Raw genomic sequence first — 13,383 nt, forward strand, 5'->3', positions numbered from 1 at the left:
TGTTCATAGTGGAAAGGAAATTCATATTAAATAACAATTTTGCAGAATACTTACAGCATTACTGGAGTTAACCTAGATTTATGACATTGTAACAAAAAGTTGAATCATGTCCAGAAAAGTCTGATCCAAGTATTCTAAACAAGTGCTAACCTCAATTCTGGGTTCTCTACTGAAAGCAGCAAGCTGTCTTATTGATCAAAGGATAGAGAATGCATATGTTCACTAGAACAGCTTCAGGACGTGGCTGATTTCAAATTAAAATTCCCAGCCTTTTATGTCAATCTAGTACTACTAAAGCAGAGGAATCTGACTTGCGGTTTATGCTCACAAAGAATGTGATGTAGTTTATAGAAGCCCACTAAAGTCACAAGCACGGCATCATAGCAGTGTACGCTTATAAATGCACCCTGACATCTTCATGAGAATTGGGTACACTTCCCCCTGTAGCTATATCTGAGAATGATAGACTTTTTCCCAAGAAAATCATACACCTTTCTCTAAATAATATAAAGTCAAATCCTGTATGTAAGAACTAAGCTACACTCAAGTATAAACTAACTCACCTTATTTATAGATAAATTGTATTCATTCTGGCAAAACTTCAGACTACATAATTGATTAATAAAGTAATCGGGAAAACTACTTGTTAATAGCTATATAATAATTAAATTCACTTTATTAAACAGTATTAAACCAAAAACAGAGCCAAACAAAACACATAATCTCTAGGCACTCAAAACCTTAGTTTTGCCTGTACTTGTTACTCCCCTGGCACTTCCCACGAGTTGAAGGATTATTCCAGAATACACCTTGGTTCTTCAGCTCCTTTTAAGGAGAAGGAGCTAATAGGGCTCAAAGATGATGCAAGAGACCTCCCTAGTTTGCTGAAACTCACAAATCACTGAGCTAGATTAAGCTAGGCCTGGAAAGTTTATTTACTCAGAGCTCTGAAAAGAATATGCTAGGTTCCTGTAACATTTCTTTCCCAATTTTTTTTTTTTTTTGCCTAAGTTCCCAAGTTCATCACATGGCTACTACAATTTTACTGGCAAGTGCAGGAGGCAGAAGTTAGTAGATTATAGAGAAAGGGAGGAGAGTGGGCTACCAAATATATCTCTCAAATATATACATGTACACATTTTTCAGGTCATTGCATAAAATGGTTTGTTTAGGTCGAAATCTTAATCTAAAAATTTTAAAAATGCATTTACTGTTAGATGTACATGTCTTTTCTGTTGCTTAAAAAGGTATGTGCAGGGTAGAAACAATTTAAAAAGTGGCTGCAAGAGGCTTCACACCTGTGTTAAATCTCAGACAGTTCTGCACTAAACTTCACCTATTCCTGTGCAGAGCAATTTCTTCCTAGTATTAAGCAGAATAAGAATGCTGTGGAAGAAAATGCAGATGAGATTCCTAACCCAGCCATCCCATGGTCTCACAGTTTAAAAACAGCTCTGGAGACTTGATGCTTTCCTATGTATTTTGTATAGCTTGTATATGTTTGTGTTCTGGCTTTTCCTTCTCTTGCCCCTTTCTGTATCTTGCCCTTTGCAAATCTCATGAAATGACACCTTTCTTCCAATATTCTCCTAAGAAAATGATTTTTCTACACAACTGACATTTTTTTTTCTCTAAGGATTCTGTTTGAATTTGAATTTAATACCTTATGTCTCTATTCCATTTCCATTCTCTATAACCTGACACAAATCACAAACTGGTTGTACTTTCCTGATGTTGCACTCTGAGCACTCAAATAACAGATGATGAATGTACAAATATATGAGTACCATAACTATTATGTCCTCATTGTTACAAAAGCTGCATAGATATACAGCTATCTAGACATACACTCTATAAATATAAGGATTCTTAAGGATCCCTTAAACAGCAAGCCTTATTCATTCTTTTCCTCAAGGGCTTTTCTATCATCCTGACATATTCACACCGTGTATTACTCTGTGCGTATTTTCTTTTTAAGAAGAGGAGGAGGAGAAAGAACACTACCATCCTCAGAACTGGAGCAGAGATATAAAGGTCAAAACTATTCACTATCAGCTACCTAACATCGGACTTTTGACTATACTTAGCAATATATATAGCTGGAGCTTCCACTGAATTTAGCTATTACTAAAACTTTGCATTTCTGAAAATCAGGCCTCAAAAGTCACAAATTCAGATACCCAGAAAGTGAGGAACGCAAAGTTACTAACAGTATGTGAAAAAATTAGTTTAAGTGATTTGCCTGACATTGTAGAGGAACTTTATGGCAAAAGTAAAATGAGCACCTTGGGAGCATTTGACAGCCTTAGTGATGACTATACTTTTCTCGCCTGCAACCTCAGGGCTTAACATTACACATATTCCAATGTCAGCAATAACAAAAGCAGTGATTGATTTCAAGCTCTAGGATTTGGCATCACAAATTTGCTTTCAGGTGTTACCTCCCAACTTGCATTAAGAAAGAAAATTGTATTTTATTGATGATAATAATCATCTTCCTCTTCTACCTGAACAACTTGCAAATCTTCCTTCTTAAAGTAGAAAAGATTAAAAATATAAAGGCTCCAGAAAAGCTGGACACAAACATTGTCCCAAAATATGGATTGAATTTGCATGACGTGCTATTTGCAAGCAATTACCCTCTGCCTGTGTCAAATGGCTCTGGGAGCATAAAGGACAAGGCATTTGCAGGCAGTTTAACACATGGTTTGTGAGAAACCGATGGCAGTGGATACATGCCTGACTGGTTGTCATGCAAGCAAACCATGAATAAGAGATGCTCCTGAACAGAACTAATGTTCTGGCAACATTTTACACTCACACAGCACTATGGGAAGTGCCAGGACACTGAATTTGAGCATTAGCTCCCTACTCCCACAAGGCAGGAGTTCCAACACTGCACTCTGATCTATAAAGGGCCTTTTATATGTGAATGCAAGCTTTTTAAAACATATTGAATATATTTTAAATATATTTTTTGAAAGCGGAAGCTGTTTTCAGAGATGCACAGACAATCAGGAAGGATAAAATAATAATTTGCACAAGCAAATTTAAAAAAAATTTATTTGAGGCCTTGATATTGTCTCAGTATTGGTTTCTTTAGGTGAAATTTTCTGGATTTCCAGTGAATAGAAACCATGGGCCTGATACATACTATTGTGTGATGTGCTACTGGACATTCTTACATAAAAGGAAAGAAGCGTGGTTCAGAAATGCTAGGGCAAGTTGAGACCCATCCCAGCCATTCCACCTGATACATCTACTAGCTTGGGACATCTGGATAATCCAGCTGCATTCATGGCATGTACATGCATGAAGGCTTTCATCCTTCCAACTTCGTATCTTATTAAATGATGTATAATTAATCATTAAAATGGTATTCCTTCATGCTTTTAGTTGCAGTGTTGATGTAGGCAGATGAACTGATTCTGTCTGCACCTCCCTGTGTAAGCATGTAAAAAGCACATGTAACAGTCACTGAAATGATTAGATCTAGCATGTGGAACTCGACCATTAGAAGTGTTAGCAGTAGAAAAATAACATCCTTTGTATGGCTCAAATTTACAACATTTCTCTTCCCAGGGATAGGATGAGGATTGAACTGTCCAGAAAAACTCCAACATCACACTGTATTTCATATAACTGGTGATCAAATACTGTAGCAAAAAACTACACAGAAAGTGCAGTGTAAAATTATCACATCTTCTCTTAAAAGTAAAACGACAGTTAAAAATCCAGAACTACAACCTTTTTTATAAAAACACATAAAAATAATATTTTTCATAATTTAGAAAAATTATCAGCAGTGTCATTGTGATTCGTTTGGAAAATAATTTAAGAAACTTACCACTTCTAAGGCCATAATACGTTCCTAAAAATAAGATACAAGATGCCATTAGAAAGTAAAGAATATAAATGCAGCGTAAGTTGAACAATGATGAAAAGGATTAATTTTGGCTTTTTTTGGTCGTACGTATGGTATTTTGTAAAAATCTCACTGAATAAGAACTGCTGTACTTAATTGGACCTCTGACCCATTTATCATACTGTCTCACTTAGAAATTTGTTCCAAAGAAAAGAAACTTCCCAGTAACAAGGTAAGAAAGGATTTGAAAAAATTTACTCCCTGATTTTTTTTCAAATAATACCATTAGATTTCAATATTGTTGATTTTACCTCTATGTATCCCAAAGTTCTTTGGTTTTTGTTTTGATCATCTGTGCCTGTAAATTTAGCAAGTTTTGGAGTTCGTGTCACATTAGCATCTGGTTTAGTTTTCTTTTAGGTATTAGACAACTAAAAAGTAAATTCCATATCATTCTTCTGTTATCCAGAAATAGCTCTGAAGAATGTTTTATTAATAACAAGATGACATCAAAGTCTAATGTCAGACAAAAATAAAATGCAAATAAAATTAGCCTGTATCAGTTTTAATCCAGTACAAAATAGAGAACCCAGAATTTATAAACTTAGTGTATATATTTTAACATTCCATTTCCATTTAAAAGTATCTTTAAGAAAAATATTAAGCTAGTAAAATAAAGATCATGTACACTCTGGCACTATGTCTTGACTAGGTATGATAATTTTAAGTAATCTGAGAAAACACACATTTAAGTGTTTAGGTGAGCCCACATTTAGAGTACCTGACCATTAAGACACTACAGGAACTTTTACCTTGCTCAGATACTATGTTTTTAAAAGTATGGGAGAGAGGTGGTATGTTTGTTGTTGATTGTTTGGGGTTTTTTTTCCCTAAGAATCCTTATACTTTTCCAGTTCTATCCCCTCCAACAGGTAAAAATGATTGTAATAATCTGGATTTATTCCTGTAGCATCCAAAGACAGTTAGACAAATCTGAACTGACTTCACTATTTTTGAAGCAACAGGTACAACAAAAATTTCTTAGACCAATGGAAGAATTTGGGAGCCAGAAACAGCTCTTGCCATTTGCAAGAATGCAAAAGTATTTTTCTTTTTTTTTTTTAAGACCAGGGAGAAATGAGTTACAAAGACTCTTCTAGACTTATTACAGTCTTAAAAAAACTTTAAAATTATGGTTATGTTTACTGACTGAACAGGTGTTTGTATCTGTGTAAAACCAGTATTTACATAGTGTGTGTATTTACATATTTGTGAAAACCAGTGTCCCTTGGATTACTAAAGGGCTAACTTTTATTCGTATAACCTTTTGAAGAAAATACAGTTCACCCTAGGGAAATGTTTAAAGCTCATTCACTGAGTGATGTTTGGGGTGCAAATGTTAGCTTTCATCAGTTGCTTACAATAGTTGCACCTTTGATTACAATTCTAAACCACTGGCAGAAAGTGAGACAATATACTGTAGGAAAAATAACTATATCAATTGAAGCTAAAAAAAATAAATAAAATAGCATCTGGAACAGACTAATTGGTTTTGAAGATGTACAGAATGGAACAGACTAATTGGTTTTGAAGATGTACAGAAAAACCAAGCAAGATTGTTCAGGAAAGTATGTACAAGGAAATATTCAAAGTGAAATCAGGAATGCACACATAAACAAGTCTGATGTAAATCTAGTACACTATCAAAATACAACTGTTTAAAAAAATGCTAATATACTGCCAGTAGTGGATGTCACTAAACTGGCTGATGTTGGAACTGCACACACAGTGGTTCAAAACTTCCTGTGTATAAACCAATGAAAAATAATAAAACAAATGTATAGAGAGGAAAAAAAATGCACTCATCACTTTCATTTACAGGACTCTTTCAAAGTAGAGGTTTTTTTAAAAAAATAGACAAAAATGTAAACTTTTTTTTTTTTAAATGGAGGATGATTTTATCCCTGAGTGGGGAATCAAGAAACTCAGATACATGTCTCAGATTTCCTATAGATTTATTTCATCTGTTTTAGTTTCTTATCAGTAAATCTAGAATATGAGGTTCTAGAAAATTTAACATTGACTTGTCTATGAAGATAAGCTTGCTTAGTGCCCATCACAATGCATGGTAGTTGGAGATTCCAACTACAACATTGCAAAAGCAAGAGTTTACTGAATTTCACTAAAACTTTTTTCTCAGAAAGGTAGTGTATTAAATACTGTAGTATTCTTTCTTGGAAGCAGGTCTGAGATACAGACTAAGTATTTTAGTACTTCAGAACAAACTTATGACAAAAAATGAAAAACTCAAAAATATTTCTTTTGAGATGCTTGTTCCTCCACAAAATTGCAGTGGCTGTTACAAACACTCATATTTATGTAGAGATTCTGCAACAAACCCCAAACTCATTACTATAAAAAAAGATGGGATTTACACATCTCAAATGTGTGGTGATAGTGAACAGCAATTCAGATATAAATTTCTTCAAAATGACTCATGTATTAAAGAAGGCACATGATCTAGTTGTCAAATTCTAAACTCTGAATAAGCTTTTACAGTCTCAGCACATAATTTTCTGAAGACTAGCATGTAATGTATTAGGAAATTTACCATGGATAATTTATACATTGTCAATATATTTATACTTTCAAATTAAGATTCTGTATTTTATACTTAATTTTTAAATTTATATTAGCATGTCACTAATTTCAAAGCAAAGGAAAATGGCTTGCAAATGTTTTCCCAGAGAACATCCATACAGTTGAATATTGCAATTATCATGCATAGCATATTATTTTCATGAATGGAATCTTTTGTACCATGGAACAGTTTTCACAAAAGGCAAGGTGAAAACCTTATAATCAGAGCCTTTTTTCTTCCAAAGGATTAAGAAGTGAGGTTATATATATATATATATATATGTGATCTAGACTCCGCACAAGCTAAAATTGTCTTACAATGAGTATGAGCGCACATGTAACAACCAAAAACAAGTGTATGTGTAATGAGAACATAGATATTATCTAGAACATATATAAAACTTTCATATATAAATTTATGTGTAACATAGAAACTCTAGTCAAAAGTATGCAACAAGTTCAAAATGAAAAACCAAGAATACAGTGATGTCACCCAAAGCATCAGCCTCCTAGCTCCCAAAACACCCTGTATCAAGGAACTGCGTATAGTACATACAGTTTCCATCCTGAGTCAGATTCACATAGAACGATGTAGCTATAAAGATGCCCACTGTCTACTTAAAGTATTATTTTGTCTTTGTCATGCTAGTTGCAGTCCAACACATTCCCTGACCAGAGGAACACATGAAAACTACTAGCCCAGTATTTCCAGGAACAATCCTCATAAAACTGTTTTTTTCTTTCTGTCCTTTGTGGTTTTCAGCTGACAGCATTGTAGAAGCACTAATTGTACTTCATTCAAATTATTTTTAACAAAAGGTGCTCTTTGTCTCCCCTCAAAAAATGAGAAAACTAAAAGCATAATAAAACATACATCCTTAGCTCTGGGGAATATTCTTGTTACCTGATGCAGAGACATGGCAAAGAACCTCATGGTATCCCCAGTCATCATTTGCCCACAGCAGTACACTGATTTCTCACAGAAGATTTCTTCATGTCTCCAGCTTTTCTAAGACTATGGTTAGTGTTCACGGCTCAAGTAACAAGAAATAACTCTTTCAGCCATAACAACTTGATTGCTTTCAATTGTCTGTCCATAGTCTAAAACGTACAATATTTCTATCTGCTTGTTTGCTGAATATACTTTACACATACAGTGTGTTTAGACTGCAAACAAAACGCATCAAAGGTTGACTTACCACACATAATTTTCTGTATATATAAAGATACTTACCAAAACAGGACCCCAGGAATTGTAGACAAAAAGTAACAACAATCAACATGACCTATTGTCTACTGAACCAAGGACTGAGTAGGACAATATCAGAGGAATCCTATCCAAGGACTGTAGGCTATTTGCTAGTGATCCTTAATTTGACAAACAATTACCTTCTAGGAATCTACTTCAACAAAAGTATTCATACTTTAACCAACTATACACATGCTTTGCTGAACTGGGGCTGAGAAGAAACAAATATTCCATGTCACCTGGTTAACAAAAGGATAGGAGTGCCAGTTTCAGCTCTGGGAAATGTCATATTTAAAGGAACTCACTTTCCTCTTACTTCCTATGCTTTATATGTTGAGATGCAACAGCTTAGGGAGATTCAGTCATGATAGACACGAGTTTGTTTTTATAACTATTTGCTAGCAAAGCTGTACATATTCAGCCACTGCAAGTTTGGAATACAATGTTACAAGAACAGAGGATCCCAGACTGGGAACATTTTGAAACATTGACTTACTGACTAAGCTGGACATAATACTATCTAGAAAAATAATAGATGTTTTTGCTGAGTACTTCGACTGAAGCCATGGGCATCTGAAGGAGCAAAAAACTGCTATCAAGCATTTGAATACAAAAATAACAGTCACAGCACTACAAGTCACACACTTGATCAGAACCACCACTTAGGGAAGGGCATAAAGCATTTCAGTCAGGAACTCGACAGATCATCAGAAATACAGGCAAGCACATATGTACACAAGACACCATTATGATGCAACTTTCTGCAGTACAAAACCACTCCTCATTCAATCAGAAGTAACATCGTTACAACAATTTGTCAACTACAGAGCTTCACATGAAAGCAGATGCAGAATTGCTTCACATGAAAGGAGATCTTTTTACATTGATGTAACTAGATATGCACCTGTGTAAACTGCTTGCGCAGACAAGCTCTCAGCCTTGTTGAACTTGAGCTGCCAGAAAGCTAGGCCAAGATTTTTGTTTGAACAGGAAACAGCTGGATTGGTGTGTTGTGTAACTTTTGGGTCTTGTAATTTGTCTATCCTTAATGGATCAAACTGTTTCTACACTAACTCTTTGATACCTCTAGCCCTCAAAATGCCTTCTATTTACTATATGAAAAGAGAAGGCTTATCTTCAAACTCCTATGGTCAAAACTCAGGTCAATACATAATCTTATTTTCCTTAACAGCCTTATCTTCATTAATTCACAGAATCATAGAACGGTTTGGGTTGGAAGGGACCTTAAAGATCATCTAGCTCCAACCCCCCTGCTATGGGCAGGGACATCTTCCACTAGACCAGGTTGCTCAAACCCCTGTCCAACCTGGCCTTGAACACTTCCAGGGAGGGGACATCCACAACCTCTCTGGGCAACCTGTTCCAGTGTGTCACCACCTTCACAGTGAAGAAATTCTTCCCTATATCTAAGCTAAATCTACCCTCTTTCAGTTTAAAACCATTGCCCCTCGTCCTATCACTACACTCCCTGATAAAGTGTCCCTCCCCATCTTTCCTGTAGGCCCCTTTAAGTACTGGAAGGCCACTATAAGGTCTCCCCAGAGCCTTCTCTTCTCTAGGCTGAACAACCCCAACTCTCTCAGACTGTTCTCATGAGGGAGGTGCTCCAGCCCCCGATCATCTTCGTGGCCCTTCTCTGGACCCGCTCCAACAGGTCCATGTCCTTCTTATGTTGGGAGCCCCAGAGCTGAACACAGCACTGCAGGTGGGGTCTCACGAGAGCAGAGTAGAGGGGAAGAATCACTTCCCTTGTCCTGCTGGCCACACTTCTCTTGGTGCAGCCCAGGATACAGTTGGCTTTCTGGACTGGCACACATTGCCAGCTTATATTCAGTTTTCCATCCACTACTAATCCCAAGTTCTTCTCCGCAGGGCTGCTCTCAATCCACTCTTCGCCCAGCCTGTATTTGTACATGGGATTGCCCTGACCCATGTGCAGGACCTTGCACTTGGCCTTGTTGAACTTCATGAGGTTTGCACAGGCCCACCTCTCCAGCCTGTCAGGGTCCCTCTGGATGGCACATCCCTTCCCTCCAGTGTGTCAACTGCACCACACACTTTGGTGTCATCAGCAAACTTGCCAAAAGCGCATTCAATCCCACTGCCCATGTCACCAATAAAGATGTTAAACAGCGTCGGTCCCAACACCAACCCCTGAGGAACACCACTCATCACTGCTCTCCACTTCAACATTGAGCTGTTGACCACAACTCTTTGAGTGTGACCATCCAGCCAATTCCTTATCCACTGAGTGGTCCATGTGTCAAATCCTTGTCTCTTCAATTTAGAGACAAGGATGTCACGCAGGACAGTGTCAAAAGCTTTGCTCACGTCCAGGTAGATGATGTCAGTTGCTCCTTCCTTATTCACCAGTGTTATAACCCCATTGCAGAAGGCCACCAAATTTGTCAGGCATGATTTGTCCTTAGTGAAGCCATGTTGGCTGTCACCAATCACCTCCTTATTTTCCATGTACCTTATCACAGTTTCCAGAAGGAATTCCCTCATAAATGTTCTGATTCCAGTACACTTATAGAATGTCGCTTCACTGATACACTCTTCATATTGTATAAACTTTTTTATATTCATGTTTGGTATTGTTTGAAGTAATTTATAGATAAAATTTTCTTTTTTTCCCTTTTGTATTCTAAAGAATACATACACTATCCGCCCTAATAAACTCTCAAGCCTTACAATTTAGACATTCCCGCTTGGTTTTGCTTTCCTATCCATTTTCTTTTCAAAGGAGTATGTTTTCTTTGACTGTAATGCTTAAATACTATTCCAGAATTGAGCCTAGGGTAAATCTTACTTTCTAAGTGCAAATTTAAAGTGCTTAGCACAAACAGCTTTACTGCTAGATGACATACAATGAGGATTTACTGTATTGTATCGAGTCCTAGCATACATCAACTGGTCTCTTCTTCTTCAGGAAGGTGATTACGGACATTTAATGTTTCAGAGATTTAAAATACATACTTAAAATATTTTACTTTTAGTTTTATTCGGAGATACAGAAGAAAGCAACACAGCCCAGAAAAATCTATCCCAACCAATGAAGTAGAATATAAAACATTTTTGCAGTTCTGAGTGCAGATTTGCCCTGCCCCTATTCACATACTGTTACAGTGAAGCCAGCAGTATAACATAACAGAACAACTTCAGTATATAGTGTGACTTAAAAGCAGCATTCTTTTCACTGATGGACTCATATGAGAACACTGACTACTTTAATCTTCTCTAATGTGCAACTTAATTGGTGGGCAGAAACTCAACAGTGAATATTACTAGCTAGCAGATCTGTATTTGGCTGTATTTCCAAAGCTGAATTTAAGATACCAGGGAATTCAGAAAACTGTAATGTTGTAATACAATTTAGTAATTTTAAGGGTGACAAAAAGTGTATCTAGTTAATTAAATAGAAAGTATACCTGGAGAGCTCCCATTTCTTCCTCTCTTCTGAGGGTCTTCTCTAGTAGCTCTGTAAAATGAAAAATGGAACTTGTAAATTCAACTTCCTGTCTCATGGTCTGATGGAAGTAGTACTGTATAAAACAGTCAAGTGAGTTTTTTGTTTTACAGCTTTCACAACATTCCTTTTCAGCTGATTAAAGTAATTGATGAAATTTGTCAGTGATATGATTGTTTCCAAGCATGGGCTGTTGAGGTGACTGAAGAACAGCCACAAGGAAACAGTTTGAATGAAGGGAAAAAAAGCATTCAAATTTACAGAAAAACTTGCCCATGCTTAAAATCAATCTTTTTGTGCATTTTTAGAATTAAATGAAAAAAAAAGTGTTTCACTCTGAAAATTGATTAAAACAGAGGTAGATCATCAAAGCTATGCAATTATATATGAAAAGTTACTGTAGGTTATTTTTTTAACAACCTAGTAACCTGGGGAAATGAATGCAGAGAATTTTGACTATTATCACAAGAACTGCCTTCTGTCACTATAATTGAACCATTTTGGTAACAGAAATAGCCAGTTCATTGTAACAAATACATTAGAAAAGATTTTTTATAGTCTTTACACCATAAAATCCTAATATATTGTATTCACTTGTGTGACAATTATATACATTGGCACATACATGCACATATGTAACATTTCATGTTAGAAATTAATTTCTATTTGAGTTCTCTGGACTATGTCACATGAGTTGCTTTTAAATTTTATTTCATTCACATATTTTAATGATTAAAATTATGGTTTTGATCAATTGCATCATATTTAGAATTCTGTAAAACCTTAAAGTTATAACCTCACAGAGAGCAGGAAAAACAGAACACATGCTGCAGTCTTATTACCATTTTAACTATCAGGACTTCACTCATGAGTTTTGCATGAGAAAAGCACTGCTTTAACTAAGCCAGAGACCAACTTTGAATCCAGATATGCTCCAGATTGCTAGCAATTAGGAGAGTTATGAGATTATGAAGTTGCCTTGACAACCTCACAGGACTGAATTCTGACTGTTAATTCTCTCAACATCCAAGTACAGCACAGCTAACTAAAAGTACCTTAAGAAATAAAGATTACTGATAAATGCATAGTTCAGTGATTAAAGATTAGCTTCAGTGATTTACAATAGAAACTACTTAAAATAATCTACTGATAGGAATTTGCCTTCTTTCCTTTATTTCTCTAATCCTTTACTTTTCTTTCTCTACTTATGAAGCCTCCTTGTGAGCACCCTAACCTGTTACCTCTTTTCTCATAGTTCATTATCTATTTCTGACTGCATGGAGACTATTTGAGACTTATTTTCAGGAACCAGTCCTTTAAAATTGATGTAGGTAACATGTACAAAATTTTACTTATTTCTTTCATAAGCAAAGAGATTGACTTGCTGTTCTTTCTTCCTATCTTCTATGCAGTTTTTCAAATCCTTTCTTAAAATTAATAAAATGACTGTTTCTTCATTTTCTTTTGGCACATTCATGTTTTTCAGGACTATTCTTTCGTATACTTTCCAGTATGTTGACTCAACTGCCACATAAATTATGGTAGCTAAATATGCTGCCATCAACATTAGTTAGTGTAAGAATTTAGGTTTGGAAAGTGGCTGCCCTGTATGTTTTCTTTGGGTATATTCCACTATTGTAACTGAGTTGGTAAAAATTTGTATTGTAATCCTAGCTTATATAAAAAAAAAAACAAAAAAACAAAAAAACAAAAAACAACTAGGAAAGAGGAATAAATCTATGAGAAAGGGATGGGAAATGAAAGATTCTTCCCCATGTTCCATCTGACAAAAAATGATTCTTATACTTCACTCTATTTTCATTCTAATGCAATATTTGAGATTCGGTTGTAGACATGATTGGTCTAAGTGAAAAGGAAGTTGTTACAAGGTTCTATTCAAAGGCCTTTTATAAATGTAAGGTAAGTTGAGCTAATTTCTGCTTACAGTCTTCAGATTTGAAAGTTCTGCATCTGAAATTAGGAATATCTAGAATCCATTTACTTTATTGTAGCACTGCCTAAATTGGCTGTCCTGCAGGATGCTTCATAAAACTGTGTCCGCAGAAGGGCAGGTAGGTATTGCTGTTATTTAACTGACAATATATACCTACTTTACAGAGACATCCTCTATGATCATAT

General features: G+C 35.7%; 1 protein-coding gene across 1 annotated transcript in view; it reads right to left on the reverse strand.

Moving 5' to 3' along the window:
* CEP128 (centrosomal protein 128) overlaps window positions 1-13,383 on the reverse strand; it is a 143,870-nt gene that overhangs the window by 31,194 nt on the left and 99,293 nt on the right. Inside the window, exons 19-20 of the mRNA XM_074868532.1 lie at window positions 11,207-11,256; window positions 3,848-3,871 (exon numbers count right to left, since the gene is read on the reverse strand). Of these exons, the coding sequence (XP_074724633.1) occupies window positions 3,848-3,871; window positions 11,207-11,256 (74 nt within the window). The remainder of the gene's footprint in view (window positions 1-3,847; window positions 3,872-11,206; window positions 11,257-13,383) is intronic.

The sequence above is a fragment of the Strix uralensis genome, chromosome 4, assembly GCF_047716275.1.
Source record: "Strix uralensis isolate ZFMK-TIS-50842 chromosome 4, bStrUra1, whole genome shotgun sequence".
Classification (NCBI taxonomy): domain Eukaryota; kingdom Metazoa; phylum Chordata; class Aves; order Strigiformes; family Strigidae; genus Strix; species Strix uralensis.